Source organism: Oratosquilla oratoria, chromosome 12 (genome assembly GCF_046742065.1).
Source record: "Oratosquilla oratoria isolate Oo_2021 chromosome 12, ASM4674206v1, whole genome shotgun sequence".
NCBI classification, from domain to species: domain Eukaryota; kingdom Metazoa; phylum Arthropoda; class Malacostraca; order Stomatopoda; family Squillidae; genus Oratosquilla; species Oratosquilla oratoria.
Genome location: NC_134788.1, coordinates 28,731,582 through 28,754,081, shown reverse-complemented (window position 1 = coordinate 28,754,081; position 22,500 = coordinate 28,731,582). Strand labels below are relative to the sequence as shown.

General features: G+C 41.3%; 1 protein-coding gene across 4 annotated transcripts in view; it reads left to right on the top strand.

Moving 5' to 3' along the window:
• LOC143031165 (BTB/POZ domain-containing protein 6-like) overlaps positions 1–22,500 on the top strand; it is a 24,063-nt gene that overhangs the window by 816 nt on the left and 747 nt on the right. Inside the window, exons 2-9 of one of the 4 annotated variants that reach the window (XR_012966983.1) lie at positions 5,487–5,647; positions 5,760–5,987; positions 7,131–7,226; positions 7,456–7,595; positions 7,718–8,009; positions 8,327–8,466; positions 8,599–9,541; positions 22,180–22,311. Coding sequence is in view for 2 of the 4 variants with exons in the window: in XM_076194685.1 (XP_076050800.1) it covers positions 5,507–5,647; positions 5,760–5,987; positions 7,131–7,226; positions 7,456–7,595; positions 7,718–8,009; positions 8,327–8,466; positions 8,599–9,289 (1,728 nt within the window). In the remaining 2 variants the exon portion in view is untranslated. Of the gene's footprint in view, positions 1–5,486; positions 5,648–5,759; positions 5,988–7,130; positions 7,227–7,455; positions 7,596–7,717; positions 8,010–8,326; positions 8,467–8,598; positions 9,856–18,502; positions 18,540–22,179 lie in introns of those variants that run through there. The other 3 variants (XR_012966984.1, XM_076194686.1, XM_076194685.1) reach the window with 3 other exon arrangements.

Sequence of the window (22,500 nt, the reverse complement as noted above, 5' to 3'; positions counted from 1 at the left end):
TCTCCCCTCCTCCTCCTCCTCCTCCTCCTCCTCCTCCTCCTCCCTCCCTCCCTCCCCTCCTCCCTACCCCGCTCCCTCTTATTTCTTCCTTCTCCCTCCTCCTCCTCCTCCTCTCCTCCTCCTCCCCCTCCCTCCCTCCCGCTTTTTCTTCTCTCTCCTCCTCCTTCCTTTATCTCTCTCCTCCTCCTCCTCCTCCTTCTCCTCCTCCCTCCTCCTCCTCCCTCCCTCCCTCCCTCCCTCCCTCCCTCCCTCTTTCTCTTCTCTCCCTCCTTCACCTACCCCGCTCCCTCCTTTCTCTATCTCTCTCCTCCTCCTCCTCATCCTTCTCCTCCTCCTTCTCCTCCTCCTTCTCCTCCTCCTTTCCTCCCTCCCTCTTTCCCTTCTCTCCCTCCTTCACCTACCCCGCTCCCTCCTTCCTCTCCCCTCCTCCTCCTCCTCCTCCTCCTCCTCCTCCTCCCTCCCTCCCTCCCTCCCTCTTTCTCTTCTCTCCCTCCTTCACCTACCCCGCTCCCTCCTTTCTCTATCTCTCTCCTCCTCCTCCTCCTCCTTCTCCTCCTCCTCCTCCTCCTCCCTCCCTCCCTCCCTCCCTCCCTCCCTCCCTCCCTCCCTCCCTCTTTCTCTTCTCTCCCTCCTTCACCTACCCCGCTCCCTCCTTTCTCTATCTCTCTCCTCCTCCTCCTCCTCCTTCTCCTCCTCCTCCTCCTCCTCCCTCCCTCCCTCCCTCCCTCTTTCTCTTCTCTCCCTCCTTCACCTACCCCGCTCCCTCCTTTCTCTATCTCTCTCCTCCTCCTCCTCCTCCTCCTCCCTCCCTCCCTCCCTCCTTCCCTTCTCTCCCTCCTTCACCTACCCCGCTCCCTCCTTCCTCTCCCCTCCTCCTCCTCCTCCTCCTCCTCCTCCTCCTCCTCCCCCTCCCTCCCTCCCTCCCTCTCTTTTTCTCTTCTCTCCCTCCTTCACCTACCCCGCTCCCTCCTTTCTCTATCTCCCTCCTCCTCCTCCTCCTCCTCCTCCTCCTCCTCCTCCTCCTCCTCCTCCTCCTCCTCTCTGTGGACAAAGATGATGCAATAGCGACGAATCATGATACGCTCCTCGACTTTTCCCACTTGCCGCTTAGGAGGCAAACTCTCTCTCTCTCTCTCTCTCTCTCTCTCTCTCTCTCTCTCTCTCTCTCTCTCTCTCTCTCTCTCTCTCTCTCTCTTTGTTTTCAGTGCATCATCGCTTCCTCTCCAATTCTCCTCCTCCTCCTTTTCACCCCTCTTTCCCTCCTCCTCACCCTCCTTCCCTTCCCCCTTTTCCTCCTCACCCCTCTTTCCCTTTAACTCCTCCTCGCCCTCCCTCCTCCTCTCTCCCTCCTCCTCCTCCCTTCATCATCCCGCCCCTTCTCTTCCTCCTACCCTCCCCCTCCCTCCCACCCCTTCTCCTCCCCCTCCCTCCCTCCTTCCTCTACCTCCTCCAGCTTTTTATCCTCCCTCCTTCCTCTGTCTCCTCCTTCCCTCCCTCCCTCCCCTCCCCCGCCTTTTCTCCTCCTCCCTCCTTCCTTCCTCTCCCTCCCTCTTTCTCCTCCTTTTCCTTCCCTCCCATCCTTTCTCCTCCTTCCCTCCCTCCCTAATTAATTTTCTTCTTATACTCCTTCCCTCCCTTCTTCATCTTTTTCCTCTTCTTTCCCTCCCGCCCGCCCCTCTTCCTCCTCCCTCCCTCCCTATCTACCTCCATACTCCTCCTTCCTTCCCTCCCGCCCCATTTCCTCCTCTCTCATTCCCTCCTGCCCCTTCATCCTCCACCCTTCTTCCTTCATCTCCCTCCTCCTCCTCCCTTACCCTCTTTCTATTCCTCCGTCTTTTCACCCTCCCTACCCCCCCTTTGTCCTCCTCCTCCATTTCTCATTCCTCTCCCTCCTCCTCCCTCTTCTTTCCTCCCTCCCTCCCTCCCGCCCCTTTTCCTCCTCCACCCCCTCCCTCCCACCCTCCCGATCGCATGACTGTCTTATGTGCATTGTCCCCTGCTTGGGCTGTGACGGGGTACACACAAATTAGATGGCGGAGGGAGGACGAGGAAGGCGAGTGTCCTCGTGTATTCTTTCATCAATTAAATAGCATCTTTATTATCTGTCTGCGGTTGTACTGCGAAGAAACTCCATCAGAAAACATGTAACTCAACCCGACGGCTTAGTGTACTACGGTAAATATAAAAAAGAAAAAAGAATATATAGAATAATAGTAATGAAAATAATAATAAATAAAAGGTGTATAGAAAAAGTCAAAGTTATCAAAACACCAGGGCCTGACGGCTGGCATCCAAGAATCTTAAAGGAAATTAGAAATTAAATTGTTGTTCCATTAGAAATTGTTTTCAAGAAATCCATCACGTCCGGACAAGTCCCAAGGGAATAGAAGCTAGCTAACGTTACTCCCATATTCAAAAAAGATTACAAAAACAAACTAGATAGCTACAGGCCTATAAACTTGACTTTAATCGTACGAAAAGTTATGGAAACTATCATCAGAGATGCTATAGAACACCATTTAGAAAGTAAGTCGTTGATTAAAAGATAGCCAGCATGAATTCAAACGGAAACGTTCTTGCGTGACTAACCTACTCGAATTTTACAACACAGTCATCACGAATTATGACAAAAGAAACAATATGTATTTATTATATCTAGACTTTACAAACACTTTTTACACCACCCCCCACGAAAGATTACTAAATTAGCTTCACATGGAATAAGAGGTAGCCTATTCAGTTGCACTAGTAATTGGTTTAACGATCGAAAACAGAGAGTTGTTCTAAATGGAAAAACTTCTAGATGGAAAAATGTTACGAGTGGAGTTCCTCAGGGTTTCGTTCTTTGGCCACTTCTGTTCATAGTATATATAAATGACTTAGACCATGGTTTCCAAATTTGATGATGTTACAAAACTGTGCGGAATGGCAAATGATAATTTAAACCAAGTAAATATTCAATAATATTTAGATAAACTACAGCAATGGTCTAAAATGTGGCTAATGAAATTTAACACAAGTACATGCAAGGTTATGCACATAGGTAAAAATAACAGTAAGTACGATTACAAGTTATTTGGAAATTCGTTAACAAAAGTGAATAGTGAAAATAATTTCGGCGTAATTACTAGTAACGATCTTAAATCATCCTCTGAGAAAGCAAATAAGAATCTAGGACTGATTGAATCTATTTTCCCTAACAAAAAAGAGCGTAGACTCGGAGGTGACTCGATACAGGTCTTTACAAAGGATTACAAAGGCGGAGCATGCCGACAGGAGACCTTTTGGTCCATATCTAGGTCGGATGCGAAAAAAAATCACAATGATAATAAAATAATAATAATAAGAAAATTATAATAATGTATGCAACAAACAAAATACATAGATAAATGCATAGGTATAGTTGAATAACAAACAGGTAAACAGTAAATAATAATAAATTGACACATAACTAATAATAAATGAAAATCAAACAGACAAATGATAACAAAGCAAAAACAAATAATATAAAATAAACTATAATCATTACAGCATCTTGCTTAGGTGTTTATCTAAATGAGTCTTAAAGCTTCGAACTGAACTACATTGCACTACCTGTGCAGGAAGTTTATTCCATTCATTAACTACACGGTTGGCAAAGTTGTTTCTACCTACTTCCAAATTGAATCTATTTCCGGATAGTTTGAGACCATTGTTTCTTGTCTGATTCTCATTCAATGTGAAAATTTGGTCACTTTTGATGTTGTCAATTCCCTTTAGAATCTTAAAGACCTGTATCAAGTCACCTCTAAGTCTACGTTTTTTTAAGGAAAACAGATTCATATGTTTTAGTCGATTTTCGTATGATTTATTTTTGATATTTGGAATGAGTTTTGTGGCTCGCCGTTGTACTTTTTCCAGTCTATCAATGTCTTTAATGATTCGGTGACCATACAGAAACAGCATATTCCAAATGTGGACGAACTAACGATTTATATAGCTTGTTAATGAGTGATGGACTTTTGAAATCAAAAGATCGCGCAATCAGTCCTAGAATCTTATTTGCTTTCTCAGAGGCTGAAATACACTACTTGGATGATTTGAGGTCGTTACTGATAATTACGCCGAGATCTTTTTCACTATCCACTTTTGTTAACGAATTTCCAAATGACTTGTAATCGTACTTATTGTTGTTTTTACCTATGTGCATTACCTTGCACTTACTCGTGTTAAATTTCATTAGCCACTTTTCAGACCATTGCAGTAATTTATCTAAATCTTCTTGTATATCTAATTGGTTTAAGGGATCATTTGCCATTCCGCACAGTTTTGTATCATTGGCAAATTTGGAAACAGTAGATTTTAGTCCATGGTCTATATCATTTATATATACTATGAATAGAAGTGGCCCAAGAACGGGACCCTGAGGAACTCCACTTGTAACATTTTCCCATCTAGAAGTTTTTCCATTTAAAACAACTCTTTGTTTTCGACCATTCATTCAATTACTAGTCCAACTTAATAGGCTACCACTTATTCCGTGTAAAGCTAATTTAGTAAGTAGTCTTTCGTGTGGGACGGTATCAAAAGCTTTTGCAAAGTCTAGGTATATTAAATCTATATTGTTTCTTTTGTCATAATTCGATATAACTGTGTTGTAGAATTCGAGTAAGTTAGTCACGCAAGTACGTTTCCGTCTGAAACCATGCTGGCTATCATTTATCAAACGGTTACTTTCTAAATAATGTTCGATAGCATCTCTGATGATAGTTTCCAATATTTTTCCTACGATTGAAGTCAAACTTATAGGCCTATAGTTATTTGGTTTCTTTTTGTCACCTTTTTTGAATATGGGAGTAACGTTAGCTAGTTGACGGGTTTTGAAAATGGCAATTTCGCTATCCACTTTGCAGGACCACCACCAAAAGGAAGCAGGTACCCGTCATTGGTCCCCTTCAGGTGGAGTTCAGGCAATTGGCAGTGCACTCGCTTTAGTCAGGGTTTTCAGGTTATTTACTTCTTTAGTACTTCTGGGTTGCATGTTGTTTCTGCCCTTTTGTGGCTGCCCCCTGCCCTCTCCCTCCCCACGCGTGCATTGCACTGTATTTACTGATATCAGTTTCCATTCGATGTTGGCTCCAATCCGAGAGTTCCTTTCTGATTAGTATTATAAATTTGTTCGCCCTTCCATGATCTTTCCCGTTCGTTCTATCACTTTAGCTGCAAGTCAGTCTTCTCTATTGAGGTTTCACTTGAGTTTCATCTGGAGTGCTGTATTTATGCATGTGAATATGTGTTGTAAATTTGACTTTCCTGGACGCATCTGCATCGAAAGAGGTACAGTGTAGGCATGGCACTGCAGTGAAAGATTTGTCTGAAAGAGGGGCGCGTGTTTGAGATTATAGGCCACATCCTGAGTCAGAGAATCGACGATGGGGAAGGGAGATGATCACTGAATACATGGCTCATCTTGACTGATACACGGCTAAACCGGTTGGCATTTCCAGACAGCAAGTGAAGAGCTAATATGGTCGAACCAGAATCATTGGGCAACCAGGCATGGCAATCGATGCCGATGAACAACAAGGAGCGCCTTCAGCATCTGTACACCTCGAGCGAGTTATGCGACCTGGACATCTTATTTCCAGAAGTCGAGGAGCCCATCAAGGTAAGTGTGGTGACTCGCATTGAATATCATTCTCTCCTTGAGCAAAGTTGGCGGTGCTTTCGCGCGCGTCGACCCAGAGGAAGGCTTTGGACTTAATACGTGACTCCCTCAGGCCCACAGACTGGTCCTGTCCATGAACTCTCCCGTGTTCCTCGCCATGCTCAAGGGACCGGCTGCCGATAAGCTCGACCTGTCTGAGGACCCTCGCCAATCCTTCCAGAAGCTACTGGATCACATGTACCTGGAGCGGATGGACCTGGAGTCGGTGGAAGAGGCTCTCGGGATGTACGCCCTGGCCTACAAGTACAAGATGGTCTCAGCAATTAAATACTGTGTGCAGGTAAAGTGTGGGGGGGCCAGCTGCCCTCACTTTCCTCCACAGCAGCTCTACCGCTCTTCTTCTGTTTCTTGTTCCTCTTCTATTTCTTCTTTTTCAATTTTTTCTGTTTTCTTTTTCTTCCTATGTTTCTTCTGTCTCTTCTTCTGCATGTTCTTCTTATGTCTCTCCTTCTTATGTTCTCCTTTTTCTAATTCTTTGTATTCTTCTTGTGTTTCTTCTTCGTCTTCTTCGTCGTTTTCTTCTTCGTTTTCTTACTCTTAGTCTTCTTCTTCTTCTTCTTCTTTTTCTTTTTCTTTTTCTTCGTCTTCTTTTGCTTCTGCGAATTCTTCGTCTCGTTCTTCTTCAACGTCTTTTTCTTCTTCGTCTTTTTCTTCGACTTCTTCGTTTTCTTTGTGTTCTTCTTTTTCTACTTCAACTTCTTCTTCGTCTATTCTTCTTCGTCTTCTTCGTCGTCGTCGTCTTTTTCTTCATCGTCTTCTTTTCGTCTTCTTCCTCTTCTTGGTCTCTTCGTCTTCTTCATTGTCTTCTTCATCTTTAATTCTTCTTCCTCTTCTTCTTCCTCTTCCCCTTCCTCTTCTTCTCCGTCATCTTTGCCCTCGTCTTCTTCGTCTTCGTATTCTTCTTCTTTTGTGTTCTTTCTTTCTTTTTCTGTTTTTTTTTTTTTTTACTTCTTATTCTTCTGTTTCTTCTTTCTTTCCTCCTCCTTCATCTTCTTCGTCTTCTCCTTCGTCGTGTTTTCTTCTTCTTCTTCCTCGTGTTCTTATTCGTCTTCTTATTCTTCTTCTGTTTCTTCTTTATTTCCTTCTCGTACTTTCTCGTCTTCTTCTTCTTCTTCTTCTTCTTCTTCTTCTTCTTCGTCTTCTTCGTCTTCGTCTTTTTCTTCGTCTTCTTCATCTTCCTCTTCGTCCTCCTCTTTCTCCTCTTCCTTTTCTTCTTTTGTTGTGATAGTACGGTGAGCAAGACCGGATGATTGGTTGAGTGTGTGCGTGTGTGGCAACTTGGACGATGCCTTATTTTGGACATCATTATTGAACACCACGGCAGCAGACAGGCGTCTCTGTGGACAAAGATGCAATAGCGAATCATGATACACTCCTGGACTTTTCACACTTGCTTAAGCAAACTCTTTCTTTTTATTTTCAGTACATCGTTTCCAACATGAAGGAAGAAACGATGCCGGCAGTGCTGGAGACCTCGCTTCTTTATAAGGACGCGGCGCTGAAGAAGAAGTGCAAAGAGGTACGTACGTGGGTCTGTTTCATGATGTCATGGCTATTCCTTTTGGGGGTAAAATGGTGATATCTACACTTCTTGGAGTTAGGGTCCAAAGCCCTCTTGGTTGAAAGACGTCTCGCTTTGCATTAGAAAGTAAGGAAGCACGACGGCACTGCACGTTCGGTCTTGTCAATTGTCGCCCCTCTCTTAGATTCGTCGACATGTTCAGAAGCATGACCTCTTTGACCCACAGATACTGGACCGCGACCCCGACGCCGCCATGCTGCCTGAGACCGTGTCTCATCTGAGCAAGGAAGGCATGAGGGATTTGCTGACGGACGATACCCTAGCCTTCTCTTCCGAGGCTGTCCTCTTCAGAGGACTAATTGCCTGGTAAGTACTCGTACTCGTGGCGACCATTCCATTTGTCTCCGCCCTTTGCGTAGTGTTTGTTTTGGTAGTCACTCATCAAGTCCCCACGCTAATGCGTTCCCTGTGCCTCTTGTTCGTCGCAGGGGGAAAGCCCAGCTAGGCCAGCAGGAGGAGCCGTCAGGGAGTGCACTCCGGGAGAAGATCGGGGACGACCTGCTGAAGGAGGTACGGTTCCTCGACATGTCCTGCGACGAGTTCGTCGACAACGTGATCATTACGGAAGTGCTGACCGAGATGGAGTGCCTCCACATCCATTGTGCCATCCGGGGCGTCAACACCTCGAAGTTCCCGATGACCATGCCTCTCCATCCTGCTAGGGGAAGGAGGAGGCAACTTCCAAAAGAAGACGCGGCGCTGAAGAACAAGTGCAAAGAAGTATGTGGGTCTGTTTCATGGTGTCTTGGCTGGTGTTCCATTTGGGTAAAGTGATGATAGCCACTTCTTGGAGCTAGGGTCCAAAGCTCTCTTGGTTGAAAGACGTCTTGCTTTGCATCAGAGCATAAGGGAGCACGATGACAAAGTGCACGGGGTAACTTTGCCCTCCGGTATTTTCTTTCGGCCGGAGTCGTCATCCTTCGTGCCCCAAGCTCACACCCAGACAGAGAGCGACATTGCACGTTCGGTTGCGTCAATTGTCGCCCATCTCTTGGATTCGTCGACATGTTCAGAAGTATGGCCTGTTTTACCCACAGATACTGGAAAACAACCCCGACGCCACCATGCTGCCTGAGACCGTGTCTCGTCTGAGCAAGGGAAGCTTGAAGGATTTGCTGATGGACGAGACCCTGGCCTTCTCTTCCGAGGTTATCATCTTCAGAGGACTAATTGCCTGGTAAGTACTCGCATTCGTGGCGACCATTCCATTCCTCTACGCCCTTTGTACAGTGCATGATTGTATTAGTGTTGGTAGTCGCTCATCGAGCCCGGACGCTAAGATGTTCTCTGTGCCTCTTGTTCGTCGCAGGGGAAAAGCCCAGCTAGGTCAGCAGGAGGAACCGTCAGGGAGTGCACTCCGGGAGAAGATCGGGGACGACCTGCTGAAGGAGGTGCGGTTCCTCGACATGTCCTGCGACGAGTTCGTCGACAACGTGGTTGTTACAGAAGTGCTGACCCACACGGAGTGCATCCACATCCTGATGGCCATCCGGGGCGCCGACCCCTCGACACTCCCGAGGACCACGCCCCTGCATCCTGCCAGGGGAGGTAGGGGGCGGCCTCTGAATCCTGCCAGGGGAGGGAGGGAGCAACCCCCGAAAGAGCGGCTTTCCCGCTTTCACCTTTCCACGGATGGACGCAAGAGGACATTGGACCCTCATTCGCGTCATTCGATGATTTCCTTGCTTTCGAGTGATAGGAATATTTGTGTTCATCGCCTGGATGCACCAGGTGCTGGCACCGTTGAGATAAAGGATATTGATGATGGCCATGTTGTAATAAGCTCGGCAGCCTCTGAGGATCGTGATTTCGTTTTCACACCGCCTGCTGCCCTTGAGAGAAACAAGGAATATAATGTATTTTTTACTCCCAAAACGGAGATAGTTGTGCACAGGGCAAGTCGCGGAAGTCAAAGAGTGGGGAATGTAGTCCTGTCACATGGAAGGAGTCTTGAGTGTGCCCTGTATTTGTGCGAGTCGGGGACCTCTGACTCGGAGTGAATGGAAAGCCCCATTTGACCCCCGCTGCACACACCCCCGGGTCCGGCGAAAGAATGGACGGGTTGGGTTTCGCCCCCATGGACGAGGAAAGGGGCACAGCGGGTGGCAACCCGAAGCCGAATGGAATCGCTTGACGTTCGCCAGAGCCAAGCGCGTCAAGGGGTGACGTCAAATGGCCAACGACCCTTCGACGCGGCAGCGGCCCCGAACAGAATAAGACGGCCTGGCGTTAGTCGCCGACGAGGCAAAGAGGTATTTTATTACTATTATCATCGCCGTCATTATTACTAGTACTTGTATAATCAGGATGTCTTTTACAGAGGCAGTTTCAGTTCTGACGAAGCGTTTCATTTGTTGTATTCGGATCACGTAATTTCCAAGGTGCCGAAACCATCACAAGGTAAGGCATGCACATATATACAAATGTTTTTTTTTCCCCCCTTGTGACGATTTTGGCACCTTGGACATTACGTGAACTAAAGGGTCCGAATACAATTATAGAAACGCTTCGTTAAGCAAGGTTTACACGCTACGATAAATTGTAGCGATTTATTGTAATGAAAAGACTGTTACAATTTGTCATTACGTGTAATTAACAGGAGATCATAGCGATTTATCGCTACGATTTCCTGTTAATTACACGTAATGACAAATTGTAACAACCTTTTCATTACAATAAATCGCTACAATTTATCGTAGCGTGTAAATCTTGCTTTAGGATTGAAACTGCCTCTAAAACACAACTAATTGTACAAATGTATATATGTATACATATGTATATATATTGTTACGCATTTGTGTCTCATGCGTATTAATAAAACGAAAGATAATTTACCGCATGTATGGCAAACGTGAGTTGAGGGTAAACGCCTTTCAAGTCTCTAAGTATATGAAATGAATTTCCTGGATAGTACAAATATTCATTTTTGAGCATATGGTGTTTGTTTTAGAAAATGAATGTTAACAGTGTTGGGTTCTCATAGAAGTATGTCAAAAGCATAACAGATGTGTCGTGTTGGGACCTTCCAGGAGCTGCTCGAGAGCTGATGCCTAACTTCGTCTTAGGAAATTAAAATATTTTATGAATAGCCATTCACTATGATTACATATTTCTAACATCTCGTTTTCTTATCTTCGTTTTTTCTATACATCAAAGACTATTTTGTTTGAACAGGTCTATTCCATTTTCCGATAACAAACAACATCTATTGAACAACTCTACTTCATTATATTGTTAACTTTCCTTTGTAAAGGTTTATAAACATTATAAACCTTACAATATATGTAATGCGTTTATTATAGTTCCATTTCCCATTATCATCATTAAACCTGTCAAATTTTCGTCATGTGTATAATGAACCTTTCTCTCTTAGCCCTCTAATATTCCTTCCCCTTCCTTGTGCACGAAAGTCGAAAAGACTTTGTGTGGGAAGGGGGTCGTGAGCAGGAAATCCCACGAGACATCGCGTAGTATACCAGGATCCCAGTAAGGACCGGGGAAGGAAAGCTTTACTCCTCGCCTAAATTTCATAAATAATCCCTGGGGGCCCGATTTCATTGCTGTATGATGCTGATGTAACAATTTGTAAAATAAGTCAGCCGTGTATGGATTTCGAGATTGCTTGAGTAAGCAGTATTGTTTAAGGAGTTTGTAACAGTCTTTCTGATTGGAGAAAGGGTGGAGGAGGAGAAATTTCATTTGGTTCATGGGAGTAAAGTCACGCCCCTAGGGGAGACACTTAGATGTAAAGATAACGATCATTGGACTAAAGATATCATCAATGCGAACTGACCCAGTGACCAAATTGAGGATTGCAGATGGGAGTTCCTTGGCGTAAATTGACAAGTGTAATATCATTCAGGAAGAAAAGACAGAACATTTAAGATCAGTTTAATTCTCCTCTCTTATACAGAGTAATGAATATTGATTTAGTCGGACGATCGGAAGCAAAGAGGCTTCCTGCAGAAAAAAATTTTTTGTGAGTGACAAACCCACATAAAGAAGGTGAGGAAAAAGAAAGCAGAAGTGAGAAACGAAATGCAAAAGTATAGAAGGAAACGGTAAACAGTGGTAACAACAACGGAGGTAACAGTGGTGGGAGCGGTGGGATTCGAACACGTGCCTCCGAAGAGACAGGACTGGTCCATCAAACTACAGGACTTGGTGCAAGATACGGCTGCGAGTGTACGGATACACCGATCTACCTCCGGGCACGCAGCCACGTACTGCTCGTACATCACACGTACATTAACCACGTCTTCCTAGCCCTTCTCGTAGTCCTTGTAGACCCCTCTCGTTCATTGCTGCTTGTAGTGGTTGTAGACCCCTTCATTCACCTCGTAGTAGTAGGTCATCCTTCATAGTCAGCACGCACCCACGTGCGTGCTGACTATGAAGGATGACCTACTACTACGAGGTGAATGAAGGGGTCTACAACCACTACAAGCAGCAATGAACGAGAGGGGTCTACAAGGACTACGAGAAGGGCTAGGAAGACGTGGTTAATGTACTTGTGATGTACGAGCAGTTCGTGGAGGCAGTCGATTCAATTCGACTTTTGAAAACTGAAGGAATGAATACTGGTATTTTGAGACGAGAGGTTTATACCTCGAATATCAATATTCCCAAATTCATAGGCGATAAAAATACCTTAGGAGTTAATAGGTGTCTCAGTTTGGTCGACACTTTAATTGTCACTGAAAACATAACAGATGAAAAAAGAAAAATAGAAAATTTATAAGAAAATGTAGATAACAAGAAGGGTAGGGATAGGCTTATAATGAATTTCCACCAAATGGTTAGAATGGCAAAGTAAAAAAAAAAAAAAAAAAAAAAAATGGTGTTGGTAAAATTCCAGAATCATGCATGCACGGATAATGAAACTTACGTTGCCCGATACTTTTATTTTTAACATATCAGTAAAAAAAAAAAAAAAAATAGAGTGAATCATGAAAGAACGGACCATGAAACTTACTTTTCCAGTAGCTCTAAACTTAATCTATCAATTCCACAACAAAAAAAGCTAGTGTGGTTAAAATTCCAGAACAATGCAAGCATGGATCATGAAACTTGCGTTGTCCAGTAGCTCAGCTCTAAACTTAAGCTATCAATTCCAGAAAAAAAAAAAAAAATAGTTTGAGTAAAATTCCAGAATCATGCAAGCACAACTTATCAATTCCATTAAAAAGCTAGTGTGGGTAAAATTCCAGAATCATGCAAGTATCATAAAACTTTAATAAAATTCCAGAATCATGCAAATATCATGAAACTTACGTTGCCCAGTAGCTCTATACTTAACCTATCAATTCCATAAAAAAAAGCTAGTGTGGGTAAATTTCCAAAATCATGGAAGCACTGCTCATGAAACTTAGGTTGCCTAGTAGCTTTAACCCATTAAACTTCGATGACAAGATTTTTTTGTCATTTGGTCAAATAAAACAAAAAATCATAAAACACCAAAATGTTTGATCAAACACCAGAAAAACATGACGTCAGTCCTCCTCGCTTCGCTCGCGGCGAGCGAAGCGAGGACTGACGTCATATTTTTCTGGTGTTTGATCAAACATTTTGGTGTTTTATGATTTTTTGTTTTATTTGACCAAATGACAAAAAAAATCTTGTCATCGAAGTTTAATGGGTTAAACTTAACTTATGAATTCTATAGAATAAAAAACCTAGTGTGGGTAAAATTGCAGAATCATGCAAGCACGAAACATGAAACTTACGTTGCCAGTAGCTCTAAACTATCAATTCCATAGAAAAACAAAAGCTAGTGTGGATAAAACTCCAGAATCGTGCAAACAACGATCATGAACATTACGTTGCCTTTTAGATCTAAATTTAAACTGTCAATAAAGCTAGTGTGGATAAAATTCCAGAATCATGCAAGCATGGACCATAAAACTTACGTTGCCCAGAAGCTCTAAAAAAAAAAAAAAAAAAAAAAAAAAGTGTTGGTAAAATTCCAGAATCATGCAAGCTCGGATTATGAAACTTACGTTGCCAAGTAGCTTTAAACTTAACCTATCAATGCCTTAAAACAACTTAATCTAACAACAACTTAATCTAAGTTTGTCCAGTTTAAATCCATTACTGCGAGTCCTGAAATGTTGTCTAAATATGATGACCTTGTCTGTGTTGAATCCATGACAGAGTCCCATCAAGTCATAATCCCATTGGTTAGAATCCCACGCCAATTAACCTAGGCCTATATTCACTAATGGATTTATCAAATGAAATTATACTTTAACATATAGCGTTTATTAATACTATCAACATCCTGGAATATTATGTGTGGGATTATGAACAATGGTATAACATTGACTATGGCATTTTGATACGTGGGATTTTGATACATGGCTACAAAATTTAATTTTTCAAATCTCCAAACAGCAAATTAACTTGTGCTGTTGAATATATCCATAGAGATGTCCAGATGTCTGTAACGGAAGTCATATTGCCGTTATTCAAATGGAGGTTGGAGGTACGAGTACATTTGCTATTGTGTTTGCGAATTTTGATGATTAACATTATATCATCTTGATACTTGGTATCTTTATGATTACTTTTGTCAGTTAATTAATTTGCAATATTAGGTTCTTTAAGGAAGAAGGAATAAAATGAAGACATTGTATTTGATGTAGATACTTTGCAGTAAATGAAATGCGCCAAAAAGGTTGAGTATGGAAAAGAAATATTTACATTTTGGTGGAAATATGTTGTTGTCAGAAATATAATCTATGTGTAACAACTGCTTAATCATACAACTGTGCTCATGCATAGATGACAAAAAGAAAAAGAAAAACACTAATTTTTAGATTCTCACATTGGGAAAGATGTCATTAATCCCACAATGCACCGCGCTCCATTGCCGTCATTATTTTCGTGACGTCGATAGAAAACGCTATTTTTGTATCTATATGTATATATTAAGTTTCCTGATTATCTCCATCGAGTTTTTGGTCCTCAAAATACAGAAATATGTCTTCATCGCCAAAAGTCAAGGAAAAAGTTACTTACGCGCGATGACCATACACAAAGATCGAAAAATCTTCCCGCGCTCTGATGCCGACGTTGTGACGTCACGTCGCATCAAAATCCATCATATTTTCGATACTTCTAAAACATCTTTCTCTCCACGTGTTTAAAAAATTCTCAGAATGTTTTGTTCAACACAATTGTCAAAATTCATCGTCTTTTCTGTATTTTTAAAATGTTTCTCTCTACATGTATTTAAGGATTTTCTCAGAATGTTTCGCTCAGTTTTGATAAGAACACAATTGTCAAAATTCATCGTCTTTTCTATATTCTTAAAAGTTTTTTCTCTACATGGCTTTCTCAGAATGTTTCGTTTAGTGTTACGTAAGGCCACGTGCTGAACTGAAAAGTTCGCTCCATGATACCATGACATCTTGATTTCCCTTTCACGTTGTCATAAACTAGACAAAAACATCGTCGATTTCCATCATCACACTAGGCAACAATACAGTCGATTTCCTCCTTTACACAGGAAAAAAGGCCGTCGATTTCCATCTACACACTAGGCAAAAATACCGTTGATTTCCATGTTCACACTAGGCAAAACTGCCGTCGATTTCCATCTTCACACTAGACAAAAATGCCGTCCTTTTTCATCCTCACACTTGACAAAAATACCGTTGTTTCCATGTTCACATTAAGCAAAAATACCGTCGATGACTATCTTCACATAGGGCAAAAATGCCGTCGATTTTCATCTTAACACTAGACAAAAATAACGTCGATTTCCATGTTCACACTAGGCAAAAATACCGTCGGTTACTATCTTCACACAAGGCAAAAATGCCGTCGATTTTCTCCTTCACACCGGGCAAATATGTCGTCGATTTTCATCTTCACACTAGACATAAATAACGTCGATTTTCATGCTCACACTAGGCAAAAATGCCGTCGATTACTATCTTCACACTAAGCAAAAATGCCGTCGATTTTCTCCTTCACACCGGACAAATATGCCGTCGATTTTCATCTTCACACTAGACAAGAATACCGTCGATTTTCATGTTCACACTAGGCAAAACTGCCGTTAATTTCTATCTTCACACAAGATAAAATTACCGTCGATTTTCATGTACACACTGGGCAAAAATTCCGTCGATTTCCATCTTCACATTAGGCAAAATACCGTCGATTTTGGTTTCATACGTCGATGTCTTCCTTCACATTTATTTCTTATTTTATTCGCGATGACCATACACAAGGACCGAAAATCTTCCCGCGCTCCGATGCCGACGTTATGACGTCACGTCGCATCAAAATCCATCGTATTTTTTATATTTTTAAAAGATCTTTCTCTCCACGTGTTTAAGAAAATTCTTAGAATGTTCCGTTCAACACAATTGTCAAAATTCATCGTCTCTTCTATGTTTTTAAAACGTTGCTCTCTATATGTATTTTCTCAGAATGCGCTCAGTTTTGATAGGAATACAATTGTCAAAATTCATCGTCTTTTCTTCTTAATTTTTTTTTTCTCTACACGGCTTTCTCAGAATGTTTCGTTTAGTGTTGCGTAAGGCCACGTGCTGACCTGAAAATTTCGCTCCCTGATACCATGACATCGTTCACGTCGTCTTAAACTAGGCAAAAACACCGTCGATTTCCATCTTCACACTAGACAAAAATACAGTCGGTTTCCTCCTTCACACAGGGCAAAAATATCGTCGAAATCCATCTACACATTTGGCAAAAATACCCTCAATTTCCATCTTCACATTGGACAAAAATGCCGTCGATTTCCTCCTTTACACAGGAAAAAAGGCCGTCGATTTCCATCTACACACTAGGCAAAAATACCGTTAATTTCCATGTTCTCACTAGGCAAAACTGCCGTCAATTTCCATCTTCACACTAGGCAAAAATGCAGTCGTTTTTCATCTTCACACTAGGCAAAAATACCATTTATTTCCATGTTCACATTAAGCAAAAATACCGTTGATTACTATCTTCACACAGGGCAAAAATGCCGTCGATTTGCATCTTCACACTAGACAAAAATAACGTCGATTTCCATGTTTACACTAGGCAAAAATACCGTCGATTACTACCTTCACACTATGCAAAAATGCCGTCGATTTTCTCCTTCACACCGGGCAAATATGTCGTCGATTTTCATCTTCACACTAGACATAAATAACGTTGATTTTCATGCTCACACTAGGCAAAAATGCCGTCGATTACTATCTTCACACTAAGCAAAAATGCCGTCGATTTTCTCCTTCACACCGGACAAATATGCCGTCGATTTTCATGTTCATACTAGACAAGAATACCGTCGATTTTCATGTTCACACTAGGCAAAACTGCCGTCAATTTCCATCTTCACACGAGATAGAATTACCGTCGATTTTCATGTACACACTAGGCAAAAATGCCGTCGATTTCCATCTTCACATTGGGCAAAATGCCGTCAATTTTAGTTTTCTACGTTGATGTCTTCCTTCACATTTATTTTTTGTTTTATTCGCGATGACCATACACAAGGACCGAAAAATCTTCCCGCGCTCTGATGCCGACGTTATGACGTCACGTCGCATCAAGATCCATCATATTATCTATATTTTTAAAACATATTCCCACGTGTTTAAAATTTTTCTCAGAATGTTCCGTTGAACACAATTGTCAAAATTCATCGTCTCTTCTATGTTTTTAAAACGTTGCTCTCTATATGTATTTTCTCAGAATGCGCTCAGTTTTGATAGGAACACAATTGTCAAAATTAATTGTCTTTTCTTCTTAAAACATTTTTCTCTACACGGCTTTCTCAGAATGTTTCGTTCAGTGTTGCGTAAGGCCACGTGCTGACCAGAAAATTTCACTCCCTGATACCATGACATCTTCCCCTTTCATGTCGTCTTAAACCAGGCAAAAACATCGTCGATTTCCATCTTCACACAAGGTAAAAATGCTGTCGATTTCCTCCTTCACACAGGGCAAAAAGCCGTCAAAAATGCTGTTGATTTCCTCCTTCGATTTCCATCTACACACTAAGCAAAATTACGGTCGATTTTCATGTACACACTAGGCAAAAATGCCGTCGATTTCCATCTTCACACTAGGCAAAAAGCCGTCGATTTTAGTTTTATATGTCGATGTTTTCCTTCACATTTGGCAGAAAAATCGTTTATTTTTTGTTCTATTCGCGTCTTATATATATATATATATATATATATATATATATATATATATACAAACATATATATATATAAATATAAATAAATACTATATATATATATATATATATATATATATATATATATATATATATAAAATACACTGAGTTCCTTCAACGGGAAAGAAATACCGTAGTAATTTCCTCACATCGACTTCCTTCACACATGACAAAACCACAGTCGATATTTTTCCCCAAAAAACCCGTAAAGGTGTTTTTGACCCTTGAGTATATAAATGATAATGATAATAAAAAACATAAAAATACAAATACAATTATTAAAGAAAAAAATAGAGAAATTAATAGAAATTAAAACACATAAAAACAATATGCAAATAAGTAAATGAATAGATAAAATGATTAAATGAAATAAAATTAATAAAACAAATTGCATTCATAAGATATACAGTATATGTACATCAATCAAAAACAAAAATATATAGAATATAGATCGAAATTGATATACAGATATTACTAACAAAAATATACATAGAAACCTTACGCTATTATTTATCATTTATCATTTATAATTTCATTTATCAATTCTTAGTAAAAGACCAATGAGGAAGTTGGTAGAGTGGAGAATCTACTTCGACCTTTTTATCTAAATAAATGAATAAATAATTTGATAAATAGATTTATAAATAAATAAGTATAATTAGATAAATAAGTAAATAAATGAAATAGATAGATAAACAAATAATATATAGATAAATCATAGATAAATAGATAATCAAAAATAAATGAAAAACATATAAATAAATAAAATAAACAAATAAACAAATAATAGATAAATAAATTATAAATAGAAAAATAAATAAATAAATACGAATGAATAAACAACAAACATATTATGAATAAATGGAGAACAAACAAATGATAAAAATTAGATAAGTACATGAATAACAGTATGTACTAAAATGCCTATTCCCCCTTGATATCAGGGGGGTAGCCGTGTCACTGCATATATATATATACAAACATTCGTTGTCCCTTCCTTTCTTAGGTCATCCCCGTCTCCCGGCACATGGTTCAGGTTAGAGGTAATTTAGAACGATTGTAATAATAATTATAAAAACAGTGATAATGACAATAATGATAAATGTAATAATAATAGCAATAGTAATAATAATGATAATAATAATAATAATAATAATAATAATAATAATAATAATAATAATAATAATAATAATAATAATAATAATAATAATAATAATAATAATAATAATAATGATAATAATGATAATAATAATAATGATAATAATAATAATAATAATAATAATAATAATAATAATAATAATAATAATAATAATAATAATAATAATAATAATAATAATAATAATAATAATAATGATAATAATGATAATAATAATAATAATAATGATAATAATAATGATAATGATAATAATAATGATAATGATAATAATAATAATAATAATAATAATAATAATAATAATAATAATAATAATAATAATAATAATAATAATAATGATAATAATGATAATAATGATAATAATAATAATAATAATAATAATAATAATAAAAGTAATAATAATAATAATAATAACAACAATAATAATATTAATAATAATAATAATAATAATAATATTACTAATAATGATAATAATAATGATAATAATAATAATAACAATATTTGTAATAATAATAATAGTGATAATAATAGTGATGATAATAATAATAATGATGATAATAATAATAATAATAATAATAATAATAATAACAATAACAGTAACAATAACAATAATAATATTCATAATAACTACTAATAACAATACTAATAATAATAATAATAATAATAATAATAATAATGATAATAATAGTAGTAGTAATAACAACAGCAACAACAATAATAATGATGATAATAATAATGATAATAATAACTGTAATAATGTAATCAATAATAAACAATGATAATTAAATAATTATACATTAATATCAATAACGATATCATTAATGGCAACATAATGACAACAGCACAAATGTAATAAATGATAGATACATAAATGAATAGATAAGAATGAATAGATAAATGAAATAAATTATTAAATGAAAATAAACATATATAATAGATAAATAAATAAACAAATAAGGACCACAACACGCCCACATGAAAGACATGCTCCACTACAAAACACCATTGACTCAACAATCCACCATCCAACCAATCAGCACTCGGGACGAGCCACTAGGTCTTCCGCCAGAGCGCTCCGAGGTCCCGACCAACCAGATTCACACAGCGGCCTACCTGCTAGCCAATCAGCATCGAGCTTCACCCGCGCCCGGTTGACCTGATCCCGTATATATACTCTTACATGGATAACTTTCCTATAGAGGCCTTTTTAACCTCCGCCATACATGCAGCAGCAGCGGAGAGTATACCCAGGACTGCACCAAGCAGGAGGAATCACCGCGATGGTTGGTATTATTACCAGGGTATAAAAAGAGCCAACCACAGGGTAAACACCATGCGGAACCCCCTGCGTAGACATCGCAACCCTGCTAGCCTGGCTAGCCTCCGGACTGCCGTGGAGGAGGCCAGAGAAGTAGCTCGACGCGTACGTAGCGACAAGTGGCTAGAGTGGTGCGTGCAGCAGCTTTAGCGCACACACCACTCTAAGGGAGCTGTGGGGGAAACTACATACAGCCACAAGGCGTATCCCTCCCCGACCGACAAGCACTCCAAACACCACACCTGAAGGCAGAAAGTCTGGCATTGGAATTCGCCAGACGTACACACACTGCCGCGCTACCCGTCGAGCTGCAGAGAACTCAAGCTCGGCTTTCCAAAGCAAGAAGAGCCAGGATACAAGCCGCCATACAGTCTCCAGGAAACACAGACACGCCGTTCACCCTGCAAGAACTACAGTCCACCTACAGGACATCCACTGACACGGCTCCCTTGTAGCGACTGAGTGACCTACTCCATGATCACCCATCTGGGTGATGCCGGAGAGAAAGCGCTTCTCCAACTGGTGAACACCAGCTGGCTGTCGGGGAGAGTTCCATACAACTGGAAACAAGCCGACATCGTCCCTGTCCCCAAGCCTAAGGAGACTGGGAAGTATCGGTCCATCTCCTTGACGAGTTGCCTGGGGAAAACCATGGAAAGAATGGTCCTACGAAGACTACAGTGGAAACTAGGACCACCCCCGGAGAATCTCAACGGTTTTGCCAGGGTGATAGGGACGGCTCATTGCATTGCCACGCTGTCGAGTCACGTGGAGCGAGGTCACGCGGTGGTCGTCTTCTTTGACCTCGAAAAAAAAAGGCATTTGAACTTGCCAGTCCCGATGCTATCCAGGGGGACTCGGGGGAGACTCCTGCAGTGGATAGCGGACTACCTGTCTAACAGAAAAGCCAGGGTCCGGCTGCAGGGAGCAGTCTCCAGCTACCACCCCTTGGAGAACGGTACACCACAGGGTGGGGGTGATAAGCCCCACCCCGTTCAATGTGCTAGTGGCAGAACTGCTCGCCACCCCTCTACCTACAGGATGTCATTTGATATCTTACGCAGACGATGTCGCCCTAGAGGTGAAAGGGAGAGGAGCCAAGTTAAGGAAAGCACAAAAAGGCCTCGATGGCATATCCGAGAAGTGCAATGAGCTTGGCCTTAAGATATCGCCACCAAAGACCAAAGCCATGTGTTTTGGAGGCAAAATGCCCTTGGCAAACAGACTACTCCTTCAGGGGCACGAGGTAGAGTGGGTAAAAGCACACATGTACCCTGGCGTACGGATAAACTCCAGGCTGTCATTTAGGACGGAGGTGGCTTACCTCCGTGAAAGGGCCCATGCCCGGATAAATGTCATGAGGTCTTTGGCAACCAGGGAAGCCGGGGCCACTAGTACTGTTCTCAGGACCTTCTACGTAAGCGCAGTAAGGCCACTGATAGAATATGCCAGCACTGCCCTTGCTGGCCTCCCTGAGAACCAGATATCCAAGATAGACGCAGTACAAAACAGGGCCCTGCGCGTCATACTTGGTGCGCCACCCTGGACCCTGGTTGCCAACATGCAACAAGAGACGGGAGTACTGCCGGTCAGTGCCAGGATCTCACAACGTGTGGCTGCCTTCGCTACCAGAGTCATCCAAAGGCAGCAGGACTCCTTCCTACAGCGAAGGATTATCGCCGCTCTGCAGCAGGACCCTGAGGTTTTCCCGATGAACAGGTGTTCGGCGAAGCTCGCGCGACGCATCAGGGAATTACACCTGCAGGACCTCATCCTACTAAAAAGGAGGGATGTACCGGTGGATGGATATATGCAACCTCCGTCCTGGGAGAGTCTACCAGCCAAAATCTCCATAATGGCGATGAGGTGTAACACACCACTACCGCAGCTGCGGGCGAAAGCTGAGGAGACTATGAGGGCCGCCACACTTGAAAACTCCGTGGTGTATTACAACGACGGATCAGTATATGCTGAGCGCATGACGGCGGGTGCGGCGTTTGTCACACACGACACACGACAGGGAGTAAGGGTGTTGGGCACTCGCTGCTCAATGCAAGCAGAGGGAATTGTAGCGGGACTAGCTCTGACCCATGCCCTCAACACCCACCAAAACCATGTTGTAATACACACTGATAGTCTGTCATTGATACAAATTATCCATTATGACATACATCAAGACTATGTTCAACTAATGACATCCTTGCTGTTTCAGATAAGGTCCCTCCATGATCAAGGACGGTTAGTCGTCCTTAACTGGATTCCCGGACACATCGGCCTGCCGGGGAAAGCAGTGGCAGACAGTGAGGCAAGGAAGGTAGCGGCCAGTCACCATATGGACGGCGGTATTGGTGTGCTCCCGAGTCGGGCAGAGATCTTGACCATCGCTGCGAGAACACTGACCCGGCGAGAGATAGAGAAGCACAAGCTGATGGCGCCCATAAGGCCGCGAGGCCTGTGGTAAAAGAGGACTTCCAACTATGAGAAGTCTGCCATGAGAATGCGCCTCTCGAGGGCGCAAGAAGTGGTTCTACAT